This window comes from Lepisosteus platostomus, chromosome 8 (assembly GCF_059453375.1).
Source record: "Lepisosteus platostomus isolate fLepPlt1 chromosome 8, fLepPlt1.hap1, whole genome shotgun sequence".
Classification (NCBI taxonomy): Eukaryota; Metazoa; Chordata; class Actinopteri; order Semionotiformes; family Lepisosteidae; genus Lepisosteus; species Lepisosteus platostomus.
In genome coordinates this window covers 58,516,787-58,531,662 of record NC_142618.1, presented here as the reverse complement: position 1 = coordinate 58,531,662, position 14,876 = coordinate 58,516,787, and the positions used below count along the sequence as shown (strand labels likewise).

The following is a 14,876-nucleotide window of genomic DNA, read 5'->3' as shown; positions in this document are numbered from 1 at the left end:
TGGTTTTCTAGGTCCTCCCTCATCTGTATCTTGGGAACTTTAAAGGTACGTTATAAACCATTTTAAAAACAATATTCACCGCCAGTGTGAACATGGCAGTTCGACATACATTTGTTTGGCTCTTTAGGGACATTGTATGCTCATACAGCAAGAAGTGAGAGATATTATTATAGTTTTAAGCACACTCCCCAAAACCTGGAACTGGTCTGTAATTCTACACAAACTGCATCTAATTCACTTGACAGTGGCCTTAAATGCCCCCATTTCAGTTGAGAGCACTGAAAAATGATTGCAACAGACTTTAAAATACCTGTATCAGGAAAGGAGTGAAGGAGTAAATCGTGCACCTAGCAGCAATTTCAACCACTTAGTAGTATTTGCAGGTATCCTTGCCACTTCCTCTGATTTCAAGGACAGATATGTGCCATGCTACAACTACCCAGTTCCATGTGTTGCTCTTGGGGTAAAGGTCTGAACTCATTTCAAGAGCTCAGAGCTGTCTTGCGTAAATGCAAACTGACCTCATGCACCCAGTGTGCAAAGTGGGATGTTTTAAAGCAGTGGTCCCCTGATGGTAGTGAAAGATGGGGAGACATTAACAGGGGGAAATAAACAGGTCTTCTACATTAGTTTGTCAAAGCTAAGGCTAAGACTTCCACTGCTGTGCAGAGGTCTTTGATATTTTGTATTGTTCTGCTGTTGTCAATCAAGTGTTTTTCATTTTTTTTCTGCAGAAAAAATTCTATGGTGATCTTCTGCCGAAATTGTAGCCCTTTTGTTTCAGCTAACAGTTAACACTGGTAGATCTGTATTGTACAAAAGTAATCTTTTACTTTATGGATGTGCAGAGAGGAACAAATGATGTTAATAACACCTGACAATGCGTCAATTGGATTTAACTGGTAAATTTGATGGGTTAGACTCTATAACACTCATGCATAGTTTGCCTTGCTTTAAAAAAATTGGATTAATACACTGTGCCATCCAAATTTCTGCATGCCCCTGATGAAAAAGGAATATTAACCCCCCCCCCCCAAAAAAAAACCAAAAGATTTCTAGACTGGATAATGTTACTTACTTAATAAAATCTAAAAATGTTACACACTCATTTTAAAAGCACCTCACCGAGCAAAGTGTTTTCCTTTTTCTTAATATTGAACCTTATTCGATTAAACAAGAGTCTCTTGATTATTCACTTCTCTAAGTAATCCTTTGAATAATATTCAACATGTCTATTAATACATTCTTATATTATACTGACATCAAGTGGGACCCTATCCAATTTGTATCTCTATATGTTTATATTCTTGCTTCAGCTATACATCTAAAACTTGATGTGCCCAGTAAATGCTGCTGTAAAGAACTTATCAATAACCTTAATTTTATATAGCTCCTTTCACAGTACAACATCCTAAGACACTGCACAGTGCAATAAGAGGAAGGTACAGTAAAATATATTAAACATGTCTCTGTGGTAAAAAGCTAGAGTATGAGCTGTATGATGGTTTTAATTTACATAATTATGAAGGGAGGTTAAGGTTTCTAAGCCTTTTGTATTTTATTTGTACGTTTTTTTGCAGAAACCGTTTATGGTTCGTTAGTCACTGTTTACTTGCTTCTGTGAGGATAGTTGAGTTCTGCATTAAATTGCAACTTCTTCCATCTGGCAGAGGTGTTTGTTCATCTATATCTGCTGTTCGTTGAGAGGCATTAGCCAGGAAAAAGCGGGTTTTGAAGTACGCTTATTCGCTTTCAGAGATGAGCTATTTTATTATTTTTCAGATTAAAAAATGTCTAATTGCACATTATCTCGTGACAATGGTTATGCAGTTCTTTCAGTTCCCCTTTAAGGTATCAATTGGTGAAACGCAGGGCTGCATTCAGTTTCAATAGGACATGGTTCTGACATGGATCAGCAGACTACTTCGGCAACACCCCTGAACAGACAAAGGCAGTACTGTCGCTGCACAAAGCTCCTTCTGAACAGCCCCCACCCCCTCAGAAACTGGGATTCAGTGCGCCTGGTTATAAAAGATGGACCAAAGCTGTTTGGAGTTCGCTCACGTTTTGCAAAGATCAAGAAAATGCGATGATGACATTTTGGGTGGTTGTGTATGAGCACAAAAACGCTAATTCTAGATTGTGTGAGATGTTGCATAGAAATACATGACTGACACGATCCCAGTGACAGTTACTGTAGGTCTGTGTTTGTTTTTTGCCATTCCATTAGGCCTGGAAAGCGTCAGCACTGGACACATGGAAGGCGTTTTCTCTTGTCTAGGAATTATAAAGGAAATATGTTCTAAGCAGCATTGAGTTGACTTTTGAGTTTTATGTCTGTCTTTTTCATGAATCACTTGCATTATTTCTGGAATTTAGCATTTAATAGCATTTGTGAAGAAACATCCAATTGTAATTGCTTGGATACTTGATGCCCTTTCTTTAGCATCCATTTACAGATGCAGGAACTGCTTCCTCTTAAAGAAACCAAGCTTTTTTTTTTTGATGTAATGAATTTTCAATGCCAGGTGTCTGAAGTTAGAATAATGTTTAATATTAATTAATTAATTAATTAATAATTAATAATATTTCAGTAGTACAATTTTCAGAATGCCTTACAGCGTGGAAAGTGTGAAATGCATCACACTGCTGTACATTTAGTAATATTATTTTTTACCTGATATCAGAAGATATTAACAAAAGGAGTAAAGATGCCCTTGAAACAAAAAAATATGTGAAAAGTTTAAGAAATCGGTTGGAATGGACTTGCACCAGCAAGCGGCGCTCTCCATATGTGTCTGAGACAAAAAGCTGAAAATCATAGAAATGTGCACCAGTGCTGTAGGAGTCCCCTGGGACCATGAACTTCTGGGGACAGTTGTGCGAAAATTTCAGGTTGAGTCGCCTTCCGGCTTCTACTGGCGTAGCAGAAATTGATGTTGAAAATTTAAGCACAATTATGCCTGTTACAATATATTTTTTGACAGCATCGCTAATCGAATGTATTCAAATTTCAAGTTAAGGCAAGTAATTACTGTCAATATTTCGGTCTTTTCCTTTATCTGTGTTACAGTGAGTGCTGTGTTTATTTTAAATCCTCTGAAACGTTTAGATTGCTAAACCTTTAATGTCGTACCTCTATCCGAAAGCTGGGATTGAGCAAATACAGTAATTAATATAGAGTTACACCCATTTTCTGAGGTGCGTGGAGTAATTGTGAAAGGTAGCACTTATGCCCGTTACCAGTGTTTGTAAGATTTTTCTCTGCAATTAATGACAGTATTTTAAAATTTCGATAAATAGTAACAATATTTTCTGTAGAAATGTAAGAGGCATTTTAAACATATAAGCTGTAACATTTTGAAGATGTGTTGAACACTATTGAACTGTACTGTACAGTTAAAAATTTCGCTTGAGATCAAAAACTAGAACTGCTGTAAAATCACACTTTCTCTTGTGGATTGTTAGCCATGGAGAAACTATACGACAACAACGGTGTTTCAAACTTGAAAGCTGAAAGGTCATGGTTACACTTTTCGTTTTATGTGCATTTTCAAAATAGCATTGGTATCTTTTTCAAAAACGGTGATTTAAGAGAGAGAGACAAGTTACAGCACTGTTCCCCTTTTAAGAGCCTGAACTTTGAGAATAAAAGGCTTATTAAATTAAAACAAAACTAAATAGTAAAACAATTGCATTTGAATATCATTCACTTAATTTTCACTGTTTCTAGTTTTGTTAAGACAAAATGTCTTTCTGAGCTTTGAGTTAGAAGTTTTATTAAATATTTTTCTTATTAGGGGACAAAAATGCTACATTTTCCCAGCTGTACTTTGGACAGCAGACTTGAATAAAATGTTCTGATGTTTAGGTTGAAAAATTGTTTTGTATGCGCTTCAGGAGAAGCTGAAGTTTTTTTTTGCCTGAGTCACTTTTAAACACAGGGAGAAAATACCAGTGATACTGTATGCAACAGAAGTCTGTTTGTCAAGTCAAAGTGATTTTGGTTTGAATGCTCTCTGATAAACTACCAGACAGCTCTGGCAAAGGCTAAAAATAATGTCCCCTTCAAACAGTTAAACAACAAATTAAGTATACAAACTGTGTTTTGTGGTCTTAAGGTGAAATACATCATGTATTGGTCACATGATGGTCACATCACTTGGTCCCCTATACTAAATTGTAAAGTATACATTTCAGCCTGTTAGTATTTGGGGAAAATAGTTGAACTCTCACATATATCTGCTGTGTGGAGAGAAACATCTATCTAAAAATTAACATTTGGGTTCTCCTTTACCATCCAGATGCTGTTCTCTTTGACGGCCTGTGCAAGATTATTATATCGACCTCAAACAGGACGTGCCAGTAGCTCATTGAAAGAGTGACTACTTTAAACAGTCATTTCACTGACCTCCCGTTCTCCCGATATGAACCTGTAAATATTTCACAAATAAATACGTTTCCACCTGCGTAGATAATTGATTCAGAGCCTGTGTAAAATTCGTGCTCTACCAGTTTTTATTAGTTTGTATCTTTGTGTTAGGATTGATTTAATCGTATGTATTATATTTTAAAACCATACAGTAAGTACCATACAATATCGGTAATGTTATAAATATATTAATGATTGTGTCCCTTTTCCAAAGGCAAGTTAAAATAGATTAAAAGTCTTAAATACAGCTGGATATTTGGGGTCTCTGTGTCAAAACATAGATAATATTCATGTTTAACACATTAAACTATTTCTTGTTAAAGAGTTTCAATGTCGCATGGTGTTTAATAAAGCTTTTTCTCTTTCTCTTGAATTAGCTTTTAGTCAAATCTTAGAACAGACAGCTTGTAAGTAATTCCATAAATACATCTATGAGATGTAAAGAACATTTGGCTTCCTTTTGCAGACAAAAATTGGTTAGAACATTTGTTGTTTTAGTACTTTTGTGCAAAGGTGTTGGACTGTTTTAGAAACACTGGTTTTCCGGTTTTTCTTTCAGTTCAAGATGAGAAAATCTTGTTTTTCTGGCCATATGTTTGTTTGTGAGGCAGAGTCTGTCTGGGGCTTTGTGGGGAAAATTAAATCTGATGCTACATGTGCATGATCTATATTTTTTTTAATGTCCTCATTAATAAATAATTCCATATTTTCAGATGCCCGAGACCGAGAGCAGCTTTCCAAGCACAACATTACACACATTCTTTCTATACATGACAGTGCTGCACCAATGCTTCAGGTAAGAACCCAGAAATGTGTTATTTAATCTTGCTCTGATAATGGTGTTGACACCATGTGATGAGACCGGTTATCATGAAGGATTTTGAAGACCTAAAGCTGGACAAGGCCTAAATCGTGATGGGTAATGGCGCACCGTTCCACTTACATCCCTTCTGAGGGGTTTTGTCTGAGTGGATTGGTGGCTGAATCTGGATTATTAATGAAGTCGGCTTGTGAACGCTGGCTGGAGACCTCGTTGCAGGATAAACCTACACACCGAGAGCAGGCAGCCGGTGTGGCTCAATCAGATGTCGTCTCTGGACAGAAGAAAATGGAAATGGCCCTGAAAGAAGGGCTTCCCTTGTACTCTCAAAAGTCCTACCACGGCAAAATCTGATATTTATTTTAAATACTCATTTTCATTATTTACAATGAAATCTGTTCGATTATTCAGTAGAAATGTGCTTTCAGTCTCTGGTTTGCTGTGAGTCTGGACTGGACTGAGCAGGTATTGAAAACGAGGGGGGGCTGTGCAATAATCACGTGTGTTGGGATAATTTTAACCCTAAAAGTTTGTTGCAGAAAAATTACATTTTTTGAAATTCGTGTTCTGCATATTTGCATTTCATGCACATCTGAAGGGCATTGTTGAAAGGCTGATAACAGTGTTGGCCATGCTGGTGTTTTCCAGCAGTAAATATATAGCCTGTTATGCTTTAACAAAGCACAGTTATTCCCAGGCAGATTTTCAACCTTGAGTACATCACTGCTGTACTTTTCAAACCCTTCACAATTTTAAGTTTGTAGGCAATCTTAATATAGTATTAAAAACATTAATACTGATGTTACTGAACAATGCATGCAATTTCATGTTGTGCACAATCAATAAAGAGAATATAAGAGATTTTTAAATCTATTTTGTTCTTCAAGACTGGTTTGCTTGTGAGTCACAACTATCAAAGACCAATTAGTGAGCTGACTTCACTGTGAGCTGCCTTTACAATCCGATGAAGGGGAGCCAATCTTTGGCCATTCATTTCTATTTCTAGGAGATTTAAGCAGCCATATTTATTGCATTTGAACGTTTTTTAGAACATCAACACAAAGCCATTTGTGATACTTCTGTTTTCATTCCTGTAAATGTTTGTTTTTTTCACATTGAGATGCCTTTACTTAATATATTTTCTAAAATGTATTGTGGTCATAGATCTACTTTCCATTGGTTGAAGTAAAAGTGGAATTATTAACACTTTATAAATTAAATATATGTGGAGAGCCATTCAAAATGCAACAAATGAGTACTTAAACTAATAGTATTTATGTTTTTAATCCCTTTGAGGTATAATTGTAAATTGAATGAGGTCACAATATCGTAAAAACTGTTTCAACTACAGAATAATAACATGAGTAACAAGCCCTAATCTTCACCATAGTTCAAAGCAAACCTCTATCCCTAATCTTAGAGTCTATAACCGTTTATAGCATCAATTATCACATGTTCATATATAGTTTATAAATAATTTTTAACAGCGACATAGACTAAAGTCTAAAGCTAGTGTTTGAACACTTTTTTAAAAAAAACTAAAGCATATATATTATAGACACCTCCAGATATGCCTAGTTATGTTTTGAATGTACAGTAAGATATTGCTTTTCTTATGAAGAAATTAGAATTAAATTGCAAAGCATAATTTAAGGTATTTTTCATGTGTATGGTTTGATTTCTGTGTGTGTTTATTTTTTAACATTACATTTCTTTTGCTCATGTTAAAACTACGTTTTTTTATTTCCTCTTGCAAGTATTTAAAAAGTGCTGGGCAATCCATTTGAAAAGACTTAAGATTAAAGTAAATTTGGTATTTTTTTACCGGTATTTAATTTGAAGAAAAGGTAATTGTAAAAGTAGAAAAGTAAACACACTAAGGTCAGTACACCCTTTATTTTTTGTCGATTTTACAGATGTTTGCGCACTCATTGTGAAAATAGCTGAAGTAATTGTTTACAGAACAGGGAGAAGACATTAACATCCTGGGTGTGAGATGTCAGGGTTTTTAATTTCATGTTTTTGTCATTGGTCACATTTGTTAAAAAAAAAAGATAAAATGCCATATTTGCATACTTTTACGAGCTTAGCAACTGCATGTTATTGCTTATAGTTGCTAAGCACGTTAAAGTCACATCACCGAGCTGAACAGCTACACAGTTATGTAACAAAATTATCAGTCTTGCATAATTCCCTCAGTGTTGTAGGGAGTGAATTATGGTGATCAGTAGCTCTGCTGATTAGCACAGGACTGCATGCAGTTTGTGGGAAGCAGACATTTGCAGGGCCTGATCTCACAAGGCATCTGTAATGCTGAATTATGAATAAGTCGAAATATGAAAAGAACCTTAGATTTGAAGTACAGTAACTCCTTCTCCAGCTCACTAGCTATGTTGTTCAAACTAATACCACATTCTCCTTTGAGAAGCAGCTGGGTGAGATTCCCAGATCAATTCATTACTTGCAACCAAGAGCATTCAGATGAGCTGAATGAACTCCTCTTCTTTGCAACCCTTATCCTATTCTTCACACCAAGATTCCTGGCAAACTAGGTGTGATTTCTGCAGTCGGGACTGAAAATCTCACATTTTATGAGCCTTCTTTTTCCCCGCTCTGCCTTACTTGAAGGGGTAATAGGGTCCATAAAACCATTGATCTACAAGCAAGAGGGCTCAGAGGAGTTTGTGCATTCTTGTCCAGTAACTGGGAACCACTGTTGTGATGTCATATCAGAGAAATTACCAAGCGAGCGATTCAGCTTCGTAACGAAGTTATCAGGAAAGCGTGGCGGGTACGTTCATGAGGCTCTGAAAGACCACCTCTTCCTCTGTCCAGAGTGCTGATCCTTTCTGTGCTCCAATAATGTCTCATTGGAGACTTTACTTGGGCTTCATCCAGAATTTGCTTAAGAGAACGCTCTCTTGGGTTTCTTGGAGATATACAAATCACCCTTTGACCGGTGATGAGGATGAGGGTTTTATGGTAGGGCATGTGAACCTAAAGGGCTGAGATTTGAGCACCTCTATCTACTGAAAGGTTAGTTAATTCAGGTCCAGAAATCACAGTCTGACCACATCTCCCGTGGGAGAGAAATTAAAACGGGGTGAGTTCAAAAAAGGACAATTTTAGATTGATTTTGTAAGGAGTTGTATACTTGCAGAATAACAAGAAGGATGTAAGGAAACAATAACCATGCAGCGTGTTGATCATGTTCTGGCATGTTGATGCAGTCTCCCTCATGCTAGGGAAACAAAGAGAGATGCTTATTTTTGCAGACCTGCTTCTTCTGTCATCCCGATATAGTTGTAAGAATCCTTCAGTGACATTATTATTTTTTTTAATAAAAAGGGAAACGTCTGTGCTTAGAGAAATATTTTGACTTTTGTTCCAAATGATGGCTTTCAAATGTAAAAAATGAACTAGTCATATTTTAGTAAGCAGGAAAATTAAAAAAAAAACTGACATTTTGAAACAAACCATTTTCTGTGTGTTTGGTATTTAAAAGAACAGAACTCTTGTTGTAATCGTATTCATTACTTGGGGGATTCTACAGTATCTAGGCATGTATTTATCATGGTTGTCTTGAGTGGGTTTATTTCTGTCTGGTCTCTTGTTCTTTGTTTAAGTGAATGAATCTTTGCTCTAGTTTAAAGCAGTCCATAATGCCCTGTTCCTGTATGCATGATGATTGATTTAATTATAATTCTGTGTCTAGGCTAAACTATGTGACTCGTTCTGAAGTTTCCTGTTTAGCTCTGGAATTCTAGTGATTTGCTGAACAGGCCTGTTCGCTGCTATGAAAGCAGAATTTCAGACCTGAGTGTGTCAATTCTTTTTACGAACACTTCCTTATGCATTTCCTGAATCTCCAGTCGAGCTGGTCCAAGCCTGATATTGATCAGGTTAAAAACACTGTGGGCTATCTGTGAATGTTTCTTCTTCTAATAGTTCTGTGACCTCCATGTAACCCATCTCTACTGGGAACAAAAACCATAATGCTGCCTTATGGTTTTAACCTGCTAAGGATTATGCATTGAAGTATTTGACTATATTCTCACATACTCCCCCTCACATACTGTATGGATTGTTGCTGTGAAAAACTCACCTCGCCTCATATTGGAGCAGGAAGAAACTTCATATGCACAGTTTTGCAAATTTCGGTAGATTCTGTTCCAAATTTGGACAATTTCAGTGGATTTTGTTCCAAATGTCAATGTAATATATATATTTAATATAACATTACTTATGTGATTTTATGAATAAATCACCTTATGGGGCCAAAGTTGGTACCCTGAGTTTATTTCTTTACAAATTATTGACTATAGTTTTGCTGTTATGCTGTTTGCTGTGGAAGGAACTTGCCCCGGGTCTCATAAAATGAAGAAATGATTAAATTTCGTCTTGCCCCTAATGTGCTATCAGCATTTTTGATTCCATTTGCTCCCATCTCAAACTGATTTCAAGGAAAATAACCAAAGACATTTTTAAAACGTAAGACTTTTGCAAAGCTGATAATAAAGAAATGGTTCTTTTTTGTTTCATTGTCAGTTTAAAATGAGTGCTTTTGATTTGAGTAACTCATTACGCTAGAAAACCTAATGCTAGTTTGAAATGGCAGACTTTTAGAACTGCATCGCTACTGTTTTGACACAATTGACTACTTTGTGTTTGTCACAGCTCTGCATTTTTCACCTTTACTTCTACAGACAGTAAATGATGTAAGTGCTTAAATTTAATGTTCAGGATTTGGCTTAATTGGTCTTGCCTTGAATTTCACCTTTCAAACAATATCCCCCTTGACCACTAGGGGGTAGAACACCACAGAATGTCCAATAGCTGACAATTACAGTGCAATTATTTCATAAGAGCAATATCAGAATGATTGGAAAGCCTGATCATCAACAAGAGCCTTTTGCCAGCTGATACACACTGCAAGTACATGAGCTAGTATTTGCTTTTAAGTGGTGAAACAGGGGAAAATGACCACGCAAGGCACACTGCAGAATAACCGAAAAACTATTTTGTCATCAAGATTGGAAGGCTGCAATGTGCACAAAATGTGAGTAAGTGTGAATAAAAGTGCAAGAGCAGAAGGTTCTTCTTCATGCATCACCACCACAGAAGACAAGGAGGGTCTTCCTGTAGTCAACAGATGTATCATTCTGAATCAGCAGTTGAAAAATTGTTTGAACCGTGTGTATTGAGCCTACTTCAGGCGAGTTTCTATCACACACATAATAAACCAAAATGCAAATAATTTTAAAAGATGATACAAGAAATCAACCGATGCTACGTCTGACCGCACAGACTGCCAGGTAAACTGAAGGGGAGTTGAGAAAACGTTTGGAGGCTTGTCCCCCCATTGAGAAGCTCTCTAAGAAATAAGAGATTATAAAGATGTGTTGAGCTGCAGGAAACATGGACAATTCACTTCTTGTTGGATGGTCAATAGAAAAGTCCTTAAATGTACTATTTAGTAGCAGTGAAATGAATTGCAGTGAATTTAGCTGAACACACAGTTACTTAGTCTTTTAAAATGGATGTCAGAATTGTATGCTTTTTCAGCCCTGTGGCCAGCCCTGCTAATCCTGACCAAACAGCCCTTTGAGGACAAGGTGCAGTAAAGATCTTATAGGGTAGATGTCCACTCTTATGAGATCTTGATCAAATCCCTTGATCAAAAACACAAACATTGCTACATCTACTGTACTTAAATCTTATTAATCACTTTGTAAGGCCTGGTTTCTGGAAAATGATTTTACTTACGGTATTATGTATTCTTCTGTAATAATGTTGTTTTTTCTTGTTGAGCACACTGTTGCTGGTAGTGCACACAGGTAACTGTAAGTGTTTTGAGATGAATAAGTTCAATGCTTTGAAAAAAAGTGTTATGTTTAGGACTTACAATATATGCACGTTATGAGCATCAAATATTGTTAAAAAACCTCCACTATTGTTTTCTAGTGTTATATAACGACTTTCACTGTTATTAATGCAACTCAGATTGGGTGAGAAGAAACCAAGCTTATCATTTAGTAACTTTTTAGTCACATTGATCAAAATCTTCAAAACCTCAAAGTCATAATAACTCCAGGCAAACTGTACATGAGCAGCCAATTTCTTTAGTTCTTTAGTGGCTAACCTATGACATCTACCAGTCGGATCAAATTGACTAATTGTCAGGTTGTTCTCATTATGAACTAACACTGTTTGTTCCTCTCTACATACACAAAGAAAAACGCTACTTTTTGTTCAGTAGCATAAACTTACACATTTTTGATAGAATTTGATAGGATAACATTTCAGCAGCAGATTTCCATTGAAGTGTTTCTTTCTAAAAAGGAAAATCGCTACATGGAATGAGTATAACTATGATTCTTTATATAATGAATGGATAGCTATAGATACTTCAAAATGTGCCACTGTTCAAGACCCAGAAAATAGTTGATTCAACTTTTCATCAAATCAATCCATTCAGTTAAGACATTAAGGTCAGTGCTGGAAAGCAATCTGCAAGACTGTGTGACCCTCAAGCTTATTTTCTATGAAGCAGAATATTATACATCTAGCTGAATATATATAGATACATAGAATAACTATAGATCAAGCTGAATAACACTGCTTATAAAATGATGCATTATTATTGACTACAATAAATAAAATGAATCATGCATTAATAATAATTAATTTTCATTCGATGTTGTTCTTCCTAAAGGGTTTGAAAATATTTAGATCTACCTCCTGAGCGAACCACTGGATCTCTGATTATGAAAGCTAATGTAAAATTCTTGTTTTCTCTTCAGGATGACACAGGATGATTTTGAATGTCTAATTAAGTAGAAACCTTGCTTGGCATCCTGATGCTAATATCTAATTATAATACTTCTCACTGTACTGGAGTTTCCATCTGCTGGCCCTTCACAGAGCAGGAGATTTTCCTTGCTTGGCTGCCATCAGAGCCTTTAACAGCTTGTGACAGTGAACAGGATGAAACTTCAGAATGGATTGACAGGTGAACACAAATAATTTCATAGTGCAAATCAGTCCAGTTGCATACCGGAGCATTGTCATTTTAAAACACTTTCTCCAAACTGATCAGTTTCATAGATCTTCCTGGTCATGTTTTTTGATACAAAGAACTGATGATAAAGTTGTCTAGTTTGCAACATCAATGGAGAGCTGGTCGGCGTTTTTAAGAGTCTGAGCATGTTTAACGTATCTTTTATACACTATAGCTGTGTAGTTTTCTCACGTATTAAACTTTTAGCATCCTGTCACTTACAGCACCAAGGTTCATGCAGCACATGAGTATATTACAGTTCCTCACTGAGTCACCAGCAACATGCTGAAGGATGTGAGACAAGAAACGGTTCTGCAATGAGCCTGTCTCAGTGGTACACAAGTAGGTGTCTTGGACATACTTCATAGGACCCAAAGGATTTCCTCATGCAACTGAAAAACGAAAACCAGCCCCCACATTCAGATTTCAACTAAAATGTCCCTTGTCCAAAAAAAGAACCCAAGAAAAAAGAAGGTTGTCGTGTTGGATGAAAATGACCAATGGTGATGAGTTCAGATTCTTTTTTTCATTCTTTGGTTAATGTGAAAGGAGAGGCCAGGTGTCAGAGGTTTTAAGTATTTGCATTTCATTGAACAGATTTAACCTTGCAGTTAAGACCAACATAAGACTCATCAATTTCTTGGAAGTCACTCTAATAATCGAAAACGAATATAATGTTACATAAATAGGTCGTTGCTAAGAGAAATTTAGTGAAGTGTGCAAGAATGATTACTCTGCATTTTCGAATGGGATTTCTGTCCATTTCTTAAAGCCATCAAACTATCAGTGCAGGGTGCTTTGATTAGACTCACAAAATGTTTTAGTCCATGTTATGTTCCTAAAGTTATTACCCAACACGTGAAGTAGATTAAACTTTACGTTTTAACAGCAGCAGCTATGATACCAAGAAAACAGGGGAAAAAAAGAATTCATTTTAGTGTTCTTTGGTCAGTCCTTATGAAATAGCATTATCTTAAAATTCAGAAGGTTCAGTAATTTCCCTTAGATATTAGAGGCCTTCTACTCTATTAGTCTAAGTTCATTGATGCATTTCAGCTAAAATATTTAGATAGCACAAAATGAGTGAGTTGTTTTTGTTCTGCTATCACTCTGCGATTTCAAAAACTGAGTCGAGTGTCATAGCTCTTTGCTTAATTAGTGTGGAGCAATAATTGTCAATGCAGAACACAAGTAAATTCTTGTTTTATTTAGTATACTTGATTTTTTTCCATTTACAAAAAGTCACTGTCAGTAGTTTCTCTTTTCAGATCTTGGTTCTTTTGTGTTTTTTTACTGAAACCTATTAGCTCCAGTGGAGATATTATGTGGTATGTGAATTATCTGGGAGGAATAGTGGTGTTTCCTAGATTTCTGATTGTGTTCATAAATATCTGTGTCTGACCAGGCACCCGTGCCTGTCTGTCATGATAAGAATCATAATGCCTTCTTCTTAGACAGCTGCAGGAGTCTTAACCTCAGAATTCATGTCTCATTCTTCAGGCAAGATAAAAATCCAAGATTTTTCCCACCAAGGTTTAGGTGCATGAGATCATAAGAAAGATCTATCATTATGTATAGAACCTAACTTTTTTGGCAGTAGCTAACTGATCCCAAAAAGATCTTGAAAGATGCCAGGATTTCAGCTTCAACAACATGGTTAGGTAGTCTGTCCATACTCCTATAACCCTTTGAGAAAAGAAAAGCCTCCTGTTTTTAGATTTAAAAGCCCCTCCATCGTGTCCTATGGATTAGCATTATAATCGTTTCACAATTGTGTCATTGTAATTGTGAGCGTTTCTTCAGAAATGTGGAAATGATTAGCATGCAAAGCCATAAAAAGACTTTTGATTTTGTTGTTTATGGTGTGTGAAACATTCATCTAAAGAAATCTAGTGATTCTTTGGTGTTTGTAACCTTATGTTACAAAATACCTCAGATAGAAAAGCAAGAACAGTTACTCATCCCTGTGCATTTAAGCCAACATCTGACATATCTTGCAACACGCATATACTGTTCTTCATTAAGCTAAAGAAAAGTGTCATTTGTATATGCCTTTACAGAACAAGCAGAATATTAAAAAGGGGGAAAATAATATGTAAAAAATAAAAACAACCTTAATGCTTTGTATTTGCCCTACAAAAATGAATAGTAGGAATGCACAGCTATTCACTTCCAAAAGAAGCAGGACTCATTTTGGTAGTCAACAGCTCTTGTGACCGATCAGTCCGGTGGTTCTTAAGTGAACACCTTCCCGTCTTCCTGTCTACTCATCCCGCGCACAATAGTAAAAGTGTTTGCTGCTGGCTGCATTTTCCTTCGGAGTGGGATTTCTTACATGGATTTGTGGAATAACTCTGGGAATAAGTGTTAGAAATTCAGCCAATTCAGAGAATCGGTGTTCCCATGTGAGCAACAGCTTTGACAAAATGAGATTGTTTATTGCTTTTTAGGTTTGATTTAACTGCTTCTGACACAATTGCATGTCACAGTGTGACACGTGTTTGACACCTTTTATTTGTGAGCTTGTTACCAGTGAACTTCTGATGTTGCGTTTTGGTCATGTG

At 36.2% G+C, this 14,876-nt stretch overlaps 1 protein-coding gene across 1 annotated transcript in view; it reads left to right on the top strand.

The window, feature by feature from the left end:
* Nucleotides 1-14,876, top strand: part of dusp22b (dual specificity phosphatase 22b) — a 42,595-nt gene that overhangs the window by 8,003 nt on the left and 19,716 nt on the right. Inside the window, exons 2-3 of the mRNA XM_088644053.1 lie at nt 12-45; nt 5,146-5,228. Coding sequence (XP_088500179.1) covers nt 12-45; nt 5,146-5,228 — 117 coding nt within the window. The remainder of the gene's footprint in view (nt 1-11; nt 46-5,145; nt 5,229-14,876) is intronic.